This window comes from Bos mutus, chromosome 5 (assembly GCF_027580195.1).
Source record: "Bos mutus isolate GX-2022 chromosome 5, NWIPB_WYAK_1.1, whole genome shotgun sequence".
Lineage (NCBI taxonomy): Eukaryota > Metazoa > Chordata > Mammalia > Artiodactyla > Bovidae > Bos > Bos mutus.
The window spans coordinates 29,328,331-29,349,369 of NC_091621.1; the positions used below are offsets into that span (position 1 = coordinate 29,328,331).

A 21,039-nucleotide genomic window follows, 5' to 3' on the forward strand; every position below is an offset into this window, starting at 1 on the left:
CCAGGGGATCTTTCCAAATCAGGGATCAAACCTCTGTCTCCTGCACTGCAGGTGTATTCTTCACTGCCAAACCACCAGGGAAGCCTTCTGTACCATCTACTCTACTGTGGATTCCTTCTAGTGTATTTTTTCTTTCAGCTCTTGTATTCTTCAGCTTTGTTTGGTTCTTCATGTTTTCTAATCCTTTGTTAAAATTCTCACTTTGTTCATCCATCCTTCTCTTGAGTTTGTTGATCTCATGATCATATTACCTTTAAATATTTACCTTTAAATATTTGTAGCTTGCTTTTGCCACTTTTAAAAGTTCTTTTTCTGAGGTTATATCTTATTCCTGCATTTGGAACATATTCCTCTGTTGCCTCATTTTACCTCATTCTCTGTGTTTATTTGTATGTATTAGGTAGGTGGGTTGTTTCCTGATTGTGGCTCAGCTGGTAAAGAACCCACCTGCAATGTGGGAGACCTGGGTTGGGAAGATCCCTTGAAGAAGGGAAAGGCTACCCACCCCAGTATTCTGGCCTGGAAAATTCCATGGACTGTATAGTCCGTGGGTTGCAAAGAGTTGGAACGACTGAGCAACTTTCACTTCCAGGTAGGTGGGTTGTTTCCTGATTTGGAAAAATGGCAGTATGTAAGAGACGTCCCATGAGGTTCGATCCTCTGATCCTATGAAATTCTATCCTATGGAAGAGAGGTCTTAGGAGGTCTTGTGAGGTCCATGAGGTTTAATGAGGCACACCCCTATCTAGCCACCAGAGCTATACTCTGGGCTACATATATCCATCTGCTGTGATAGGGCTGACTACTGTGGATGCAGTGGTAAGTGGGGCTAGCCCCACCCCAACTGACTGTCAGACCCTGCCTTATAAGATAGCCATCCTGCTTTGGAGGACTCGGGGCTTGCCCTGGCCTGCTGGTGGGGACATACTCCCTTAGCAGTAATAGGCTAGGGAAGACTCCAGAATGGCCCTCACCAGCACCAATGTCCTCATGGTAGAATGAGCTCCCCAAAATGTCTCCTACCAGTGTCGGGGTCCCCAGGGGTAGTTCCAGTTGCTTTCTTCTTCTCCAGAAGGCTCTCCAGGACCAGCAAGTGGGTTTTTCTAGGCTCCTTTCAAAGCACTGCCTCTGTGCTGGCACTCAGAGCATGATATTTCTTGTGCATCTTTAAGCACAGAGTCTATGTTTCCTATAGTGCTGCAGCTCTCCTGTGGTCAAGTCCCACTGTCTTCACTGCCAGATGTTCTGGAAGCTTGTCTTCTCAGTGCAGGACCCCCAAACTGGGGAGCTCAGTGTGGTGCTCAGACCTCTCACTCTTTGGGAAGAGTCTTTGCGACTGTGATTATCTTTCTGTTTGTGAGTTGTCTACCCGAGCTTGTCGGAGAAGGAAATGGAAACCCATTCAAGTACTCTTGCCTGGAAAATCCCATGGACAGAGGAGCCTGGTAGGCTGCAGTCCATGGGGTCGCTAAGAGTCGGACACGACTGAGCGACTTCACTTTCACTTTTCACTTTCATGCACTGGAGAAGGAAATGGCAACCCACTCCAGTGTTCTTGCCTGGAGAATCCCAGGGACGGGGGAGCCTGGTGGGCTGCCGTCTGTGGGGTCGCACAGAGTCGGACACGACTGAAGCGACTTAGCAGCAGCACCCGAGCTTGTGGATCTTGACTATGTGTCAGCTCCATTCCTCCCACCCATCTTGTGTGGTTCCTTCTTTATATCTTTAGCCATGGAAAATCATTTCTGCTCGTCTTCACATTGTTCTCATGGATTGTTGCTCTGTAAATAGTTGTTATTTTGGATGCTTTTGGGAGAAGGTGAGCTCAGGGTCTTCCTACTCTGCCATCTTAGCCAATGACACTACCCTGTTCTTTTATTAAAGAATTGAGTATATTTTTCATATGAAAAGTGATTTATTTTTATTAGCTAGTTGTTTTTATTTTACCTATGGGTCTTCGTGGAGTTTTTTGGCTATACAAAATGTATACATTTCTATAATTGGATCATCCATATTTTCTCAATAGTTTCTATATTTCATGTCTTAGAAATTAGGGTTGCTAAATGTAGTGAACTGAAATACAAGAAACCCAGTTAAATTTTAATTTCTGATAAACAATTAGTAACTTTTTAGTATAAGTAAGTCCAGTAGAATACTTGGGACATATTTGTATCAAAAACTCCATTACAAAGACTTTTTGTTTTTCTCATTCCAATGTTATTTTTAAACATTCAGGTGTTCTTCTACAGCATTCATGGTTTTCAGTCCATCTGGAATTTTTCTTTTCTTTTTTGGTAAAGAATAAGATGGAGAACCACTGCCTTTTCCCAAATGATCAGTATTGTCCCAACACAATTTATTGAATAACCCATCTTGCCCACGCTGATTTTTTAAAAATGGTATAGATTTTCACTTTAAAATTGGAACTACAAAGTAGGGTACACAGGTAAGAAAGAACTATTATGGGAATAGTTTGTCTTAAATAGAATGTAGATGTCTTCCTTTCTCTAGTTTATTTCTGTTTAAATCTTAAATTTAAGCACTCTGGCCAGAAAACACAGCTCTGTGTGAAATAAATAGCTTACCTGGTAATTCAGAGGCCCACAAGCCAAGTTACCCCCAAAGAACAGCTTTTCGTAGGAAAAGCTCAGAGGAAGTACTGGGCCGAAACCGTCATCCACTTTACAGGCTCGTCCCTCCTTTGTCAGGGAGCTGAACGTCATGCTCTCCAGCAGTCACAGTCACGGATACAGGTGACTCTTCCTGAACAATTCACAGAGGTGGGTGGAAAAGGGAAGGATTTCATGCAAATGGAATGCAGTCTTAGGTTTCTGCCTTAGAAACTATCTCGTTTAAATTATTTTTCCATTTTTTAAATGGAACAACACAAAGGATCTAAACAAAGACCTACTGCATAGCGCATGGAACTCTGCTCAAGGTTATATGGCATTCTGGATGGGAGGGGAATTTGGGGGGAGAATGGATACATGTATATATATGGCTGAGTCATACTTCACTGTTCACATGAAACTGTCACAATATTGTTAATTGGCTACACCCCAAAACAAAAACAAAAAGTTTTTTTAAAAAACAAAACAAACAACAAAAACAGAGGATTTATAATTATGCCAAGCTGAATGTAGGATAAAATCAATTCCTTGATTTGCCCTTTTTAAAGGCAAAAAGTAATAAGATCCTCTTGGTTTGCAAGTCTTGACAGTATTCCCTCTTTTTTTCTTGAAAACGCAGGGGAGATTTTCTCAGGCAAGGATTACCCCTAATGACTTCAGGGTTTTTAAACTCAGGCTGGGAAAACAGACAGATGTACAAAAAATAATTACTACCTAGTGTGAATAAAAACTTAAAAGAAGCTTTTTACTCTGGGAGCACAAGATTGCCATGGTTTTCCTAGGCTTCTGCTTTAGAAGAACTGTATTGAGACAGTTACTTGTCTGGGCTGCATCTGTAGGGACAATCATCGTTAATGAGTAGGAAAATGTTTGCTAAATAAGCCCAACCACTATAATAATTTAATGTTGCTAAATGATGGCTTGGGATAAATTTAGGGGATAACTTCTGTTTGTGTTCCTAATCAAGCAACTAATGTTACTGACCTTTTCCCCTTGCATATCTCTATTCAAGATACATATACCAGAATGGAAAGTATAGTTGATCCTGAACAACACAGGTCTGAACTGCACAGGTCCACTTATACATGGATTTTATTTCAATAAATACTGTGGTACCATATTATCTGCAGTTGGCTGAATCCATGGATGAGCAACTTGGGATAGAATGGCTAACTGTAAAATTATATAGGGATTTTTGACTATGTGGATATTAGTACCCCAAAGCCCTGAGCTTTTCGGGGGCAATTGAAATCATTAGCTTGTTAAACGAATTCTCTTTCTTTTCTTTCTTTTTTTAAAATTTATTTTGACCTCACTGTATGGCTTGCAGGATTTTAGTTCCCCCGCCAGAGATTGAAACCTTGCCCCCTGCAGTGGAATCACGGAATCTTAACCTCTGGACCTCCAAGGAAGTCTTCCTCTATCCTCTTTCTTCACACTGCTACCTTTAAGCCTGTCTGTATAGGACTGGAATGATGACTACAAGGGGCAAAGAAGCCTGAGGGAAATGAGGTTATCTATACCAAAAGGAGTTCTAATTTGATTAAAAGAGTTTGCTATGACTTCAGCCTGGGAGTCTTAGACTGAAGAAGATATTTGTGGAAGATATGTTACTGCCAACATTTTAAAATCATTTTCTGAGTTGTCTGCCCCAAATTTGTAATGACAGTCGTTAATGATACCACCTCTTATGGAATGTTGAATGTTCACTATTAGGCAGCTATCTGCCTACATACCTCAAGTGCATTATCTCATTTACTCTTCAGGAGAACACTTTACAATAGATATTATTATACCCATTTTACAGGTGAAAAAATTAAGACTCAGAAGTATTAAGTATTTTTCCTCAGACCGTGTAGTTAGCAAGTTGTAAAGCCTATATTTAAGCCCAGGTTTTTCTAACTCAAGTTCATATGCTGAAAGATGGTGCTATATTTGCAGCATTGCTTAGAACTCTCCATCAAGGTGGACTTAAAGTGTAATCTTTCCTATTTATAATTAATGTAACCCTTTATTGCTCCAAAATATTGCACCTGCCAGTTTGCTGTATATCCTGCCAAGGCTCAGTGCAGATTTTTCTTTCTGAAAAATGCAGGTTTGGGTCTTGATGTAATTTCCTCCATGAAGAATAGGCAAGCTGAGGAACAACTCTTATACAATTAAACATTACTATTGGGCTTCCCGGGTGGTCCAGTGACTAAGACTCTGAGCTCCCAATGAAGGGAGCCCAGGTTCGATTCCTGGTCAGGGAACTAGATCCCACATGCTGCAACTAAAAATCCCATATGCTGCAGTGAAGACCGATGATCCCTCATGCCACATCTAAGACCCCATGCAGTCAAATAAATAAATATTAAAAAAAAAAAACATTACTACTCCAGACAACCTAGAAGGGTGGGATGGGGTGGGAGGGAGGATCAAGAGGGAGGGGACATATGTATACCTGTGGCTGATTCATGTTGCTGTGTGGCAGAAACTAACACAACATTGTAAAGCAATTATCCTCCAATTAAAAATAAATAAAACATTTACTCCTCTAAGTTCATCTAATTGGAGAAAACAGCTAAGAAAATATAAGGATGTTTATAACATTTATAGACCTATAATCGACCTTTCACCCTAATAGATGCCATCTCTGGAATAAAGCCGTGATGTCAATAGAATACCTCTTAAGCTTTTAAAAGCCCCTATCACAGGACTTCCCTGGTAGTACAGTGGATGAGAATCCACCTGCCAGTACATGGGTTTGATCCCTGGTCTGGAAAGTTTCCACGTGCCATGAAGCAACGAAGTCTGTGCACCTCAACTATTGAGCCCGTGCTCTAGAGCCCGGGCACTGTAAGTACTGAAGCCCGTGCTCCGCAGCAGGAGAAGCCATCACAATGAGAAACCTGGGCACCAGAACTAGAGAGTGTTCCCTACTCCCTGCGGCTAGAGAAAGCCCACATTCTGGAAGGAAGATACAGAGCAACCAAAAAAAAAAAAAAAGCCCATATCACAATATCATAGCTGAACACAAGTGGACAATAATGGGCTCACCATACAGCAAATCACCCTAAAGAATACTAGAAAGGGTCTGTATTCTGGTCCCCGTTTCCTACTGTAATTTATAGCAATAAGTTGATAGAGCTTCTGGATCAGCTGTTCAGGTGCCTTCCTGTGATTGTATAAGAAGATATACAATCCTGTATAAGAGAGGACAATTAACATGCTTCTGTCCTCTCTTGCCAAGTTCTTATGATTGCTTCAGACAGTAACTAAATAAACACATTGGTTAATTACTCTTAGTAAGGACAGCTCAATTATGCCAAAACCAAATTCAGTGTTTTTATTGGCTAATCTTCAACATCTATAGGTAGCAAACAATTTTTTAAAAAATCACTAATCAGTGGATCAAGTCAGTGTCTTCATGGGGTGCATTTTAATTTGGTCTTCTAGAAAGCAGGGGTATAGAGCCATGTGCTCTGAAACTTGAAACATTTGAGTTTCAATGTTGCTGAAAACAGAAACATTCAAGAATACTGGCATCAAACTGAAACATTTAAGAATACCCACATCAAATTTTTCCAGATTAGGTATCAATGATTAAATAAGAGTTCCTACCTGAAAATCTTGTGTGCCATAGCCACCTCGCACCTGTGGCAATTCAACTGAATATTTGGATTGTTTTTATTTTATTCATTTATTTATTTTTGGCCATGCTGCGCAGCTTGTGGGATCTTAACTCCCCAACCAGGAATCAAACCCAGGGCCCGGCCAAGTCTTAACCACTGAACTGCCAGGGAGTTATATCAACTGAATATTTGTCTATACATTAGAGACTTTTATAGAAAACTTTCAAACACTGAAGCCCAACTCCATGCAGACAAACTTCTCTGGGGATGAATACATGTCAGGTTCTTCAGTATTTGATATAAAATATGTTGTCACTTCAATGTCAGGAATCTAACCTGACAGAAGACTCTCCTTTCAACCCATAACCAAGACTGCTTTTCAGTGATTTCAGTCTTGAATGACTTGCTCTTGTTGAACTACTTGGAAAACCAGACTGATACATTTGATATTTAAAAAGCATTGTTGGTAGGAGGTGTGGGTATGAGTGACAGGGAGGGCTTATCAGACGGTACAAAGAAACTTTGGCAGCAAGGGATACATCTACCAGCTTGATTTTGGCGATGGTTTCACAGGTGTGTACTGTGAAACTTGTCAGATTGTGTACTTTAAGTGTGTGTGGTTTGTTGTATGTATATTATACTACAGTAAAACTGGGAGTAAAATAATGTTTAGGTCAGGTATTACCAAATGTGAGTAATCATCAACCTCGCCTGGAAACTTATTTAAAACCTCAGGAGAACGGAGACCTTGAAATCAGTATTTGAAAACCCCTAACATGGTTTCATTAACCAGCTTTGTAAACCTGCTGTTAAGGGCCTTTAAATGTGTTGTACAGATTGCTTTGTGTAAAAGTGCACACAACCTAATTCATGGAGGTTAGCCCTAGCAAAAAGTTCAGTCTGGCGAACTGACACACTTCCTTTTTTTTTATAATGACAATGTGTAACTCATCTCTGTTCTTTTTTCCTTGGGCACTGGGATGCTTGAGAGGTAAGTTCCACTTATGCTTTAAGGCAGGAGCTTTTCTTAGCCTGGAATTTCTGTTTTATCTCTATCCTAATTACATTGTACTTGTTCTTTACTGTCAGTTTAAAGATTTTATTGTATTTAAGTTTTTTTGTTTTTATTTTTATCTGTTTCAGATTTTTTTTTTAAAGTAGGTCACGTTACCAATAATAAACAAGATTTAGAGCAGGAATAGATAGAATCTCTTCAAAAGGTTCAAAAGATGAAATCATGACCTTTTTTATGTCATTTGGCTATGCCACTCTACCAGAGGCCTGGCATATATGAACTGACATTATGCCTGCAGAATTATTCTGTGATAGTGATAATGATGAGGCATTTGTAGACTTTGAAATGAGATTTCATCAAAATACTTAAGTGCAATTTCCAGTAGTGAGGTAGCGTATTCTTTTTCATAAAAATATGGGTAAAGCTTGGCAACTAAAATAATTTCCAATGTTTATTGTATACCTGATGTGTAACTGTACATAATTGATACATGCCTGTTCTAAGAAAGGTTTAATGAGTGCTCTAAAGACTCACAGAATTTTGCAAGATAAATTAGAAAGGTGTGAAGAAAATAAGACAAAGCATGAAAGGTCTGATTGGCACCAAAAAAGTCAACATAGTCTTGCTGGAGATGGGAAAATTTTAACGTTCTAGCAGCCCATATGAAAAGGAAATTTCTGTGCTCAGATAAGAAGTATGTGTGATCGTAAATCTAGAAAGATCTCTGTTTCCTATAAGATCTTCATGGAGAAAGCACTTTGAAGGAGATCGTCTTGTCTTTCAGTGGGGACTGTTACCATCATATGATGTTAGTAAATTATAATGCAGTTTGGATTTTTATGTGAACTGGTTAAGATGAGTTTAAGAAATTTTCCAGTCCATTAACAAAAGAGATTGTCAACATTTTTTCTCCCTCTTAGCCAACAGAACAAGCATTGTGGGGTGGAAATCTCCTTTGGTGAGAAAAAGTCAAAGGGAATCAGTTTTTTATATTGAGGATGATACACACCAAATCTTTGTCTTCCTGTCTGGTATCGCTAGGTCAGTTGCTAGGCTATAGGGTGCTTTTTTACCAATTAGAACAAAGGACTGTCCCCCCAACCCTAGAGAGCTTCTTAAAAATGCATATTTCTGAGTAACACAACCTCCAATTCTGATAGTAAACCAGGAATTAAAACTCAGAAAGCTATATTTCAAAAAAAAGCAAGATGATTGCAATTTGAGAAAAGCTGGCCAAGGAGTAAATAGTACAGGTTTAAAAGAGTTTCAAATAGATAGAGTTTCAATCATTGTGTCATTTTAAGTTGTGTAAACTTGGGAAAACTAACCTTTCTTTCTTTATTTTTATTTTAATATTTATTTATTTGGCTGTACGAGGTCTTAGTTGCGGCATGTAGGATCTAGTTCCCTGAACAGGGACCGAATCCGAGCCCCCTGTATTGGGAGTGTGGAGTCTTAGCCATTGGGCCACCAGGGAAGTCTGGGAAAACCAATTTTTCCTTGCCTCAGTTTCTTTGATTCTAAAGTTCCAATTAAAAATTCTTCCAGCACAGGGTTATTTTAAGGATGAAGTCAGATTAAATATTCTACCAGATACCTGGAGGGTAGTAAGCACATAATAAATGCTAGCTACTGTTTTCACAATATACTTTCAAAGCTCTATTCAGGGTAAGTCCAACCCTTAGGAAAGTATTTTTAAGGGAACGCACAGACAGCACTCACTCTCATTTTATGATATTTGTCTGCACCGTCCTCGGGGCATAGAAGTGCTCTCCATTAGCATTTCTATACAACCCCAAAGAAATCTCTTGCTTACTTCTTTGAAGTCTTCAGATACGAAGTAGTCATCCTTTTTTTTTTTTTTTTTTTGCTTATTGCCTATATCCTCATCACCATGCTGATTTTAATACATAATATTCAGATCTCATCAAGCCATTTATCTAGTTTGCAAATGCTGAAAAGAATGATTCTTTTTTTTTTTTTTTCCAATGTTTCCCTTTAGTCTCACTATTATGGAATTATGGAAAGCTGAATTCTAAGTCCAAATCCCCTGGGGAAAAATTTTTGATAACTCATCTGAAGTCTGCCTCATAAAACTGCAGGTAGCTGGGGCAGAGCTGGGGATTCCCTTCCATTAAAGCAGTAACTGCCCAGTTTGAAAGAGCCAGACTTTATATCATGAAGACAATTTAGAGATAATCTCAGTAAAACCTAAAACTGAATGTGGACTTAAGCATTACTCTGCAGAGAAATAAGTTTTTCCTATAGTGGAAGAAAAACTGTTTTTCCTTATCCCATCTTAGGTTCCTTTCTTGTATATATGTGCATGCTCAGACTGTCTGGCTCTTTGAGACACCATAAACTATAGCTCACCAGGCTCCTCTGCCCATGGAGTTTTCTAGGCAAGAATACTGCAGTGGGTTGCCATTTCCTACTCCAGAGGTTCATTGTCTGGGGCCCTGTAAATTAGACTGAAAAAGTACTGATTAAACAGAGAAGTCTATTAACATGCGCACCATGTGTATACAAGAGAGCGCTCAGAGATGAGATTCAAAGAGGTGGTTAGAACTTGGGCTTTTGGCATCTTTAAAAAAAAAGAAAAGAAAGTCATAAATGATTAGAGAAGTTGGGCTTCCCTGGTGGCTCAGAGGTTAAAGTGTCTGCCTGCAATGCAGGAGACCCAGGTTCGATCCCTGGGTTGGGAAGATCCCCTGGAGAAGGAAACGGCAACCCACTCCAGTATTCTTTCCTGGAGAATCCCATGGAGGGAGGAGCCTGGTAGGCTACAATCCACAGGGCCGCAAAGAGTCGGACACGACTGAGCTACTTCACTTTAAGATGAAGGAGAAGGACCTTGAGTTTCTAGGGCAGCATATTGTAGGGAGGTAAATATTTGAGGAGCTAATAGAAGATAAATGCTGAGTTAATGAAGTTCATTTTATAGATTCCATTGGTGCCATCCCTGGGCTATTAGGGTCTAGAGTTGTCTCCAGTGATTAACTTCTGTCCTTCCAGGAAGAGAAAGGCGGGGGATACCTTTACAAATTTATATCCTGCTTTCAGGCAAACAGGGAAAGTGTGGAGAGCTTTCCTTGAATATGATTCCTCTCAGTTGCCTTCATTTCAAAATAATCCTTATGCTAAAGTAGGATATTCTGTACCCTTCACTCCCATTGAAGGAGACCGTGGAGCATTTTAGGACCGTGTGAAATGGAAACAGACACTAGTTATTTTTAAAGAAACCAGGTACATTTTTATATAATATTTCTACCTCAAAGAAGGCGTTTGAAGCATTTATAAATTCAACATGGCTAACTCAAGTGAATGATGTTGTTTTGTCATTTGAAATATTAAAATCAAATTTTCCCCCAAGGGCTTTAGTAGGTGTGGAATGCTAAACAGTTTTTAAATAAAGCAAATATCTGGGCCCAGCAATTTCCAATTATTGTTTCTTTCCTCCTTTTATTCATTCTTTTTAGTAAATGTTTCTCAAACTGTGTTTCAGAAATAGGTTTAATGGTTCCAACCACCTTCATCTGTGCCTGTTTTCCTGGCCCAGTTGTACAGAACAGTGGTGCCTCTTACCTGCAGGTGGGGGATATGTTCCAAACCCCTAGTGAGGGAGTACTTCAAACTGAACCCTATACAGATATGTTCCAAACTCCTAGGGGGGGAGTACTTCAAACTGAACCCTACGTATACTATGTTTTTTCCTATACGTAATACCTATGACAATTATAAATTAGACACAGTAAGTGTCACTACTCTTATGCTTTGGGGTTACTATTGAGTAAAATAGAGTGACTCGAACACAAGCACTGCAATACCCTGACAGTGGACCTGATAACCGTGACAGCCACTAAATGACTATCAGATAGGATATTCTGGACAGAGGAATGATTTACATCATGGGTCGGACAGAGCAGGATGACTACTCATGGCAGAGATTCTACCATGACACTCAGCACAGCACACAATTTAAAGCTTGTGGATTGTTTATTTCTGGGACTTTCCATTTAATATTTTCAGATCTCAGTTGATTCAAGGTAACTGAAACTATGGAAAGCAAAACTACAGGTAAGGGGAGGGGACGCCTGTATTGTGGTAAAGGATTCAACCTCAAGAATAATGTCTAGAAAAAGGAGAGAAAAGATACTCACTGAATTATTTTACTAGAAAATTAGCTGCAAAACACATTAATTATGGAAATCACATGCAAATTAATTAAATAGCATTAAAAATCCAAGTCCCCTTCCACCAACCTCCCCCTTTTTTAACTATTTCAGCCATGTATAATTACATAGTCCATGGTGTTAAGTACATTCACATTACTATACACTCACCTTTTGATGAAAAATCTAGATCATCTTTGTACAAATCTGCAGGAGTGGAACAACCCAAGAAAGAAGGGGAGGGAAGTAGAGGGGAAAGGAAAGTAAGAAGGCAGGTAGGTAGGAATAAAGGTACGAAGGAAGGGAAGGGACTTCTCTGGTGGTCCAGTGGTTAAGAATCTGCCTGCCAGTGCAGGGGACGTGGATGGGTTCAATCCCTTGTCTGCGAAGACTCCACATGCTGCAGAGCAATTAAGCCCATGCACCACAACTGTTGAAGCCTGCGTGCTCTGGAGCCCATGTGCCACAACTGCTGAGTCCATGTGCTGCAGTTACTGAAGGCTGTGTGCCTAGAGCTTGTGCTCGACAACAGGAAAAGCCGCCACAATGAGAAGCCCGCACACTGCAGCTAGAGAGTAGCCCCAGTTCGTCACAACTAGAGAAAGCCCACAAGCAGCAATCAAGACCCAGTGCAGCCATAAATAAATCAAAAAGAAGGAGGGGAGGAAGGAGGGTCTTCCCAAGATAGCTTTAGCTTTCACTTGCCTTACACACTTAGATGGAGAGTTTGACAGCTATGAACAGCTATGAGCTCTCGTAGCTGAAAAAAGAACCATGGCAGTGCTATAGGTGGGATTTCAAAGACTGTAAAATATGACTCAAACTGTGTTGCACCCTATTTTTGGACCCAGGTCTCTAATTTTTTACATTGAAGGCTTGAAGTTTATTGAAATTTTGCATGGATAGCAAGACTGCAATTGGGATGGTTTTCCCTTGATCAGTGGGAAGCTGTTACTAAGCACCTTCTATATGCAGAATAACAGACAATGACACAATCAAGGGTCTTACAGGAGCAAAGGATATATACATTAATATAAATCACAATTCAGTGGTAGCAGAAGTCTTTTTCTAAAAAAAAACTTTTTATATTATATTGGAGTATAGCAGATTAACACTGTTTTGATAGTTTCAGGTGGAGAGCAAAGGGAACTCAGCCATACATATACATGTATTCATTCTCTCCCAAACTCCTCTCCATGCTGCTATGAAATACTGAGCAGACTTCTCTGAATGGTAGCACAAGTCTTGAAGACAATGTTTTGGTATAGGAATTCAGAAAAAGGAGTAACTTCTGCAAGCTGGAATGATTTTTGCCTAATTGTTACAATGACTCTGCATTCACTTAGTTCAAATTCTAATTGAAATCAAATATCAATAAAAATCTCACTTTGTTTACAGAATTTGAAACACTATGCACAAAAAAGGGCAAGAATTATGTAATTTCAAAGCCAATCTGCCAAACCATTTTTATTAATGCTACATGATGACTGCATTGTAGATAGGAGAGACATACCCAGCATTCTTTGTCAGTCTTCTGGGAAAATAGGTCTTGAATTATGAGAGCAGTGATTAGTGAGAGCGCCTCAGGAATGCCTTCTTCTGTTAAATGCACTGCTTTTGTACTCTAAAGCTTCTGATGTTCTTGAGGGCAGTTGGACTGATTTTACTGCATCATTTTATTTTCTAGTGGAAGCATTGCTATTCCAGTATAACGGAACAAACTTTTCTGTGGATGAAATGAATGGAAATATTGGGTTGGCCAAAAAGTTCCCTCAGGCATTTCTGTACCATTTTATGGAAAAATATGAACGAACTTTTTGGTCAATCCAAAACCTTGAAACTGTAAACCTCTTGTATGAAAGCAAAATTCCCAATATCTCTTTCTAAGTGGCCAAAGATGATATATCATGGTTTGTGGAAGATATTGTTACTTCATGGGAATGAGACTAATGTTGGAATTGCAAAAAGAACTCCCACATTTTAAGCTATGTTGCTAAGACTTTGCAAATTTATCAAGAAAGTGGTCAGTGGTTTCAAATGAGAAAATGCATTAAATCCAACTGTTCACTGTCTGTTCATGGTGAAGCTGACCCAAAGACTACACCATAGGTCTTCATGACTAAATTCAAATAGTGACTTTAGTTGACTTTTTATTAATCTATGTGAAATTTTTGTTAGAGAGTAAGAGTGTTGATGCATAATTATTGCTTCTAATCTTTGATTCTAGTACACTTACACAAGTGTTTCTTTGTTAAAATTAACTTATTTATTTTAATTGAAGGATAATTACTTAACAATATTGTAATGGTTTTTGCCATTCATCAATATGAATTAGCCATGGGTACACCTGTGTTCCCCCCATCCTGAACCCCACTCCCACCTCCCTCCCTACCCTATCCCTCTGGGTTGTCCCAGAGCACTGGCTTTGGGTGTTCTGCTTCATGCATCGAACTTGCACTGGTCATCTGTTTTACATATGGTAATATGCATGTTTCAGTGCTATTCTCTCCAATCATCCCACCCCCGCCTTCTCCCACAGAGTCCAAAAGTCTGTCCTTTACATCTGTGTCTCTTTTGCTGCCCTGCATATAAGATCGTCGTAACTGTCTTTCTAAATTCCGTATATATATACGTTGCTGCTAAGTCACTTCAGGCCTGTCCTACTCTGTGCGACCCCATAGACGGCAGCCCACCAGGCTCCCCCGCCCCTGGGATTCTCCAGGCAAGAACACTGGAGTGGGTTGCCATTTCCTTCTCCAATATATACGTTAACATACAGTATTCCCCTGGAGGAGGGCACAGCAGCCCACTCCAGTATTCTTGTCTGGAAAACCCCATGGACAAAGGGTTCAGTCCATCAATTGCAAAGAGTCAGACACGACTGAAGTAACTGAGCACATACAGTATTTGTCTTTCTCTTTCTGACTTACTTCACTCTATATAATAGGATCCAGTTTCATCCACTTCATTATAACTGACTCAAATGTGTTCCTTTTTATTAGCTGACTTTTTGTGTAAATTAAGATCATTTGGGAGGTACATGAAAAGATGCTCAACATCACTCATCATCAGGGAAATGCAAATCAAAAGCACAGTGAAATATCACCTCATACCTGTCAGAATAAATCAAAGAGACAAAAATAATAAGTATTGGTGAAGATGTGGAGAAGGGAAAGGTTCACATACTGTTGAAGCCTCGCTTGGAGAATTTTGAACTTTACTTTGCTAGCGTGTGAGACGAGTGCAGTTGTGCAGTAGTTTGAACACTCTTTGGCATTGCCCTTTTTTGGGATTGGAACCAAAACTGTTTGTGTACTGTTGAGGGGAGTGTAAATTAGTGCAGCCACTATGGAAACAGTATGAAGTCACTATGGAAATAGTATGGAAATATTTCCTCAAAAAATTAAGGTTAGAACTATCATATGATCCAACAGTTTCACTCCTGGGTATTTATCTGATGAAAATGAAGACACTAAGTTGAAAAGATGTATGCATCTGGCATGTTTATTACAGCATTATTTACAATAGCCAAGACATGGCAGCAGCCTGTGTCCAAAAATTGGAGTAGCTAGAGAAACTGTGATTTTATATATATATATGTTACATAGACTATATAGTGGAACACTATTCATCCATAAAAAACACAAAATCTTGCCTTTTTAGACAACATGAATGGACCTTGAGGGTATTATGCTAAGTGAAATAAGTCAGAGAAAAACAAATGTCTGTATATGTGTCATATGATTTTACTTACATGTGGAATTATATCTAAATATATCAACACGTATAAACAACAAAAACAACAAAGAACCAAGTTTATAGATTCAGAGGTTAGATTGGTGGTTGCCAGAGGTGGAGTGTTGGGGAGGTGGGCAAAATGTGTGAAAGGGTAAAAAGCAAAACATCATTTGGGTCTGGTTTTGTTTGACAGCGCCAGCTCATAAGTAATTTTTAGACTGAGTCAGCAGACATTAAAGGATGAGTGAGAAAATGGAATATGTTAAGCAACTTAGAATGGGGGAAAATAATAGAAAAAGAGATCGCTGAACTTTTGACATTTCACATGTAAATCACATTATAAATAATATGCACCAGTTACTTGAGTCAGGACCTTAGACCTTTCTGTAATGGATTTGAAGCACAAAATACAGTATTTATAGCCAGCGTGGAGTCTTCACTTTCGAGGATGGTTATACCCTTGGGGCTAGAAAGCAAGCTGAGCTCCACTTGTGAAGAGTTCTGCCATGCCCCGGCAGTTGACTGCTCTTTCTTTCCTCTTCTCCACTGTCTTGCAGACCAGACGACGTGCTCCTGCATCGCACGCATGACGAGATAGTCCTCCTGCATTGCTTCCTTTGGCCCCTGGTGACGTTCGTGGTGGGTGTTCTCATTGTGGTCCTGACCATCTGTGCCAAGAGCCTAGCAGTCAAGGCAGAAGCCATGAAGAAGCGCAAGTTCTCTTAAGGGGAGTCGGCTCGTGGGAAGTGAAGCCCAGCAGCTGCTCTCGTCTGCACACATCTACCTGCAGAGCCTGCTTCCCGGCCCAGGAGATGGAAGGGGCTGTGAGAGGTCTCCGAGAGGCTCCCCCTCAATGACAGCAGAAGCACCACAACTGGAAGACCTGGACCTCGCCGATTGTTTTCCACATGTCGTAGCAATAGCTGCAGGGTCAAGCTCTGAGCTGTACGGAGTATCTGTTTCAGAAATCCTATAGAGGTTAATTTTCTTCGGGGAAGTAACAGTATATAATTGTACAGTGTAGAATACAAACTATTATGATTTATGCTACCTAAAAATATTAAAATAGAGTGGTCTGTGTTCTTTTCTATTTCCTTTTTTATGCTTTGAACACCAGGGTTTTAAAAAAGGGTCTTATGGGTTTCATTTGATTTTGCTAGGTGAAACTTTTACTTGGACACAGGGATTCCTGCACAAATCTTGACCTCACAATGTAACCCCCAGTCTCTAGTATGAAAGAGTACCTTTAGACTCCTATTTGAAAAGGAAAAACTGCATTATTAGTCTCCAGTCACTTCTGTGACTCTCCAACAAGGAACCCTCAAAGAGGAAAACATTCTCCCTACACTCCATTGTTTCTCACCAGATTAGTTCTTAAGTTAGGGAGGTGATTCTGAACAAGGCCTGTCCTAGCTCTAAGAGCACTGTGCCTCGTTATTCATCTGTTCAGGTTATTTTTGATGGATTTTTGTCTCTCTGCAGTAGAATGTACGTGATGTGAAGGACACATTTCAGCTTAGTTAAATGCTGTTTTCATTTTTCTTTTAGGTCAGGAAAAAAATGATCAAAATCAGTTAATTTTATTTTCTTTGTCCTTGCCTTGATGTTTTCAGTTTTCAAATGAGAATATTGCTGCAGTTGTTAGTGTTTGCCTAGACAAGCCTGGAGATGCAAGCCAGCTCACATCACTCTGCTGCTGAGCTCTCTGTGCCTTTATCAAAAGTTCATGGAGGAGACGATACTTCTTTGCATCTGTTCATAAACTCAGATTCCAAATATCAATCACATCTAAGTGACTATCTAAGCTCCTCTATTTATTTACTGTGTAGAATCAAACCTTTGCTTACAAGAGATGTACAAATTTGGGGTTGAGGAAAAACTGACAACATACACTCTCTTTGCTTTCTTCTTATATTCTTCAGATGCGTTTCTGTTAGAATAAAGCCAAATTGGAATGTAAGGACAAGCTTCCCTCAATTATTTTGCTCAGCATTCTAAGAAAGATAATACTAGTGGCTTGATGATTTCCTAACTTTGGGTCCACATAGCAATGTTTTCTTAAATTTAAAACTCAACTAACTGAAAGAGCCATTGTCATCTGTGGAAGACTAGGGTGTTGGATGAATAAGATATTTTTCTTCCAATTCAAGTGTTGCAGAGTTCACTGTGAAAAAGGCCTTGAACACACTATTTATGACATCCTTTGAGGCAGCTACAGTGCCTTGACTTCAATCCCAGTTTTCTGTTGCAGCATCCCTGTTGTCTCAGCAACAAAGTGAACCATTCTGAAGCACAGACTAACCTGAAACTGGGGCTCAGAGAAAGTCAACGTCCTGGCATTACGTTGTGGGAGATGTATTGTGTAGGTGAAGTCTCTTTATCCATTTTATCTAAATCCAATAATCTGTAATTCATTGATTACAGGGAATTGATAAAAACAGTGCGTGAACATACGTGTTGGTAAGGGAAGTTGATATATATTGATGTGAGTTTTTATTTACCAGTTTTTTACTCATCCATTTATATTAAATAAATGCTTCTATTTAGGCTCAAAGAGTATACCTGGTTATATTCTGTAGGTTGATTTTTGGAAAAAAGGAGAAGCATGCTGAATTACTGAGTTCACATATAGTTTTAAAGTCTTCCTTGCTTGTAGCCAGTTAAATTTGAGGTACTTTATTTATACTTATCATTAAAGATGAAATTCAGTGGAACAACATTTTTAAGATCACAGAAGACAAAGAAGCTTAACTTCTAAATACTTCAACTCTCTTTTTTGTAAATATAAATTAGTAAATGGTATAAGCTGCTGGAACAGAAATCCCCAAATATGATGACTCATGTAAGACAGAGGTTTCTTTCTTTCTCATATGGCAATCCAGAGGCAATTAAGAAGTCATCCAGGTCAGGGAGGGCAGGTCTGTTTCTTAAGGTAATCAAGGAACCCAAGTTTGTCTACTTTGTCCTCTCATTACTAAAGGTGTTATTCATCTAATGGTCAAAGCTGGCTCAAAGATACACACCCATTCTGCAGACCAGGAAAAGAGAGCAATTTGGGAGCTAGCTATTGGGTTGACCAAAAGTTCATTCTGGTTTGTTCATAAGGTGTTAACCTTTTGGAGAAATCTGTACAAGCTTTTTCGGCTAACCCAAAGCTTCCTTTTAAGGAAGTTCCAGCCATCACTCTGCTCATAGTCCATCCGTGAATACCGATTACATAAATATACCTAGCTTCAAGGAAGACTGGGACACGTTGTCTCCAGATAGATGGACATATGTCCTATTAAAGCTCCAGGTAAAAAGGAAAAGGGGACAATGATACTAGAATTAAAGACAGGAATGATGCGCGGCTGTCAGTGGCCCATGCTACAGTGGAAATCTGGGCAGGGATGACAAAGATCTGTTGCCCTGGCAGGATGTACAGTCCTTGGTTAGACCTTGAATCTTCTCTCTGGGAGAAACTTCCTTGTCCACTGTCCTCTCTGGCCTCCACTTTGACTTCTAGGAGATTCTTGCTCATCAGACTCCATAGCCACATCTGAAGCTTTTGGGAGTCATCACAGCTATTGCAGGCCCCCACCTGCTGGTGCAGATTTGTAGAGTAGACCTAGATTTCTTTAGAGACTGAACAGATGTAGATTTTTCAAGTTTATAGGGTTGATGTTTAATTGACTGCAGTAAGGAGTCTGACTCTATTTTTGATGTTGGGATGCTAACAGCTTTCCCTTTCTGCTCCCCTTTTCCTTTCCCCTTCTGCTCCATATCTGGGCAAGCTGATTAGTGAGCCTGGGTACCCCCTCCTTTGGACTGGGTGGGAAGTTCAAGTCATACAATCCCTGGCCTGCTCGCAGGAACCCTCTCCCTGCCCCACACCCTAAGAATAATAAAGCCAACCCAGTCAAGTCATTTTTGGATCTGCTTGGGAACTGCTCCACTCTCCTAGAAAGTCTCATTCATTATGTGAATAATAAACCTTTTCATACCCTCTTGATGTGTCTATGGTTATTAGTCTCAACATCCAAACCAAATTTTGGGTAATGGGTTTTCATGTGGCCTCTGAAGGGGTGCTTACAACATTGGTGATGAAATTTCATCAAAGCATGGTTTTGGTTTTTTTGCTTTTAGCTGTGTTAGTTCACACAAAAATATTCATAGCCAAAGAGCTACCTCTTGTTATACTTCTTAAGGCAGCGGCATCTTATTTCCCAGTCTCTGTGCTTGGCCCATGTCTCCATCCCTCAACTGAGTCGCAGCCACTTTGAAGCCTTCTGGAAAACCGGGTTTAAGTGAGAATACAGCACCCTTTAGCTGGTCTTTTCTGCTCAGCTGACTTCCCTTGTCTGGCCAGTAATATTGGGATGCTCAGTGGAGACTTTTAGAGAGACTGCATAATAATTTGCTTTTTGGTGCATAGAAATGGTTGGGCTGCAGGATATAGTCTTAGTTCCTAAAACAAGGCTGAATTACCTACTTGTAAATCATTTTTCTTGTTTCACTATTTTTCATAGTTCCTTGCCAAAAAACAGCAATAAAGCAGCCAATGCACATCATCACTCTGCTTTTTTTTTTTTAAATTAACTGTTGTTGTTTTAAATATTTATCGATTGATTTATTTTTGGCTGTACTGGATCTTTGTTGCTGCATGCAGGGTTTCTCTAGTTGCGGAGAGCAGGGGCTACCCCAGTGGTAATGCGAGGGCTTTAGTAGTTGTGGCTTGAGGGCTCCAGAGCATAGGCTCAGTAGTTATGGTGCCCAGGCTTACTTGCCCTGCGGCATGTGGGATCTTCCCTGACCAGGGATCAAACCCTTGGCCCCTGCATTGCAAGGTGGATTCTCAATCTCTGGACCCCAGGGAAGTTCCACTCTGCTTTTTTCTAACTACTTGCCACAAAGCTATAGGTTTGCCTTTTAAGTCATCACAAGCACCAGTTTTATCTAATGGTTAGCCAAAGCACAACAAGGGTCTCTAATTTTCCATCCTGTAATATCTATTTCCTTGCTGCCTGGCAACAGTACATAGCCACAAATTTTGTTATGACAGGGATATAATTTACGTTGCCTTTCTCTCTTTTTTTATGGAGTATAGTTGCTTTACATTGTTGTGTTAGTTTCTGCTGTACAACAAAGTGAATCAGCTATAGTATACATATACCCCTTCCCTCTTGAGCCTCCTTTCCATCCCACCCCTCTAGGTCATCACAGAGCATTGAGCTGAGCTCCCTGTGCTACATAGCAGCTTCCCACTACCTATTTTTCACATGATAGTCTATATATGTCAAGCCTAATCTCCCAATTCATTTCACCCTCTCCTTCCCTCACTGTGTCTACACATCTGTTCTCTCCTAGAGTCTGTCATACAGAGCGAAGTAAGTCAGAAAGAGAAAAAACAAGTATCGTATATTAATGCGTGTATGTGGAATCTAGGAAAATTGTACAGTTAAACCTAGTTCCAAGACAGGAATAGAGACGCAGACATACATTGCCTTTTTCTGAGTGGTCTCATCTGATGATCTCAGCTGGTGATTCCCACATCTATTCTCTCCTGCCCTTTCCTGTTTTGAGCTCTGAATGTATTTGCAATAGTTCCAATGCATTCTTTATTAAGCATAGTGATGGGTAGACAATGCAATGATGACAAATAATGCTGGTGGCTCAGATGGTAAAGAATCTGCCTGCAATGCAGGAGACCTGGGTTCGATCCCTGGGTCGGAAGATCCCCTGGAGAAGGAAATGGCAACACACTCCAGTATTCTTACCTGGAGAATCCCATGGACAGAGGAGCCTGCTGGGTTACAGTAAATGGGGTCGCAAAGAATCCAACACAACTGAGCAACTAACACTTTCAATGTGACAAAATATTACCAAACCAT

At 40.0% G+C, this 21,039-nt stretch overlaps 1 protein-coding gene and 1 non-coding gene across 2 annotated transcripts in view; both read left to right on the top strand.

Annotated features, from left to right (window-relative positions):
* KCNMB4 (potassium calcium-activated channel subfamily M regulatory beta subunit 4) overlaps nt 1-19,158 on the top strand; it is an 81,628-nt gene extending 62,470 nt beyond the window's left edge. The window contains exon 3 of the mRNA XM_005887722.2: nt 15,727-19,158. Within this exon, the coding sequence (XP_005887784.1) occupies nt 15,727-15,895 (169 nt within the window). The 3' untranslated portion in view covers nt 15,896-19,158. The remainder of the gene's footprint in view (nt 1-15,726) is intronic.
* TRNAC-GCA (transfer RNA cysteine (anticodon GCA)) lies at nt 9,893-9,964 on the top strand. The gene has a single exon. It is a non-coding gene; the product is annotated as a tRNA-Cys (tRNA).
* Nucleotides 19,159-21,039: the final 1,881 nt, after the last annotated feature.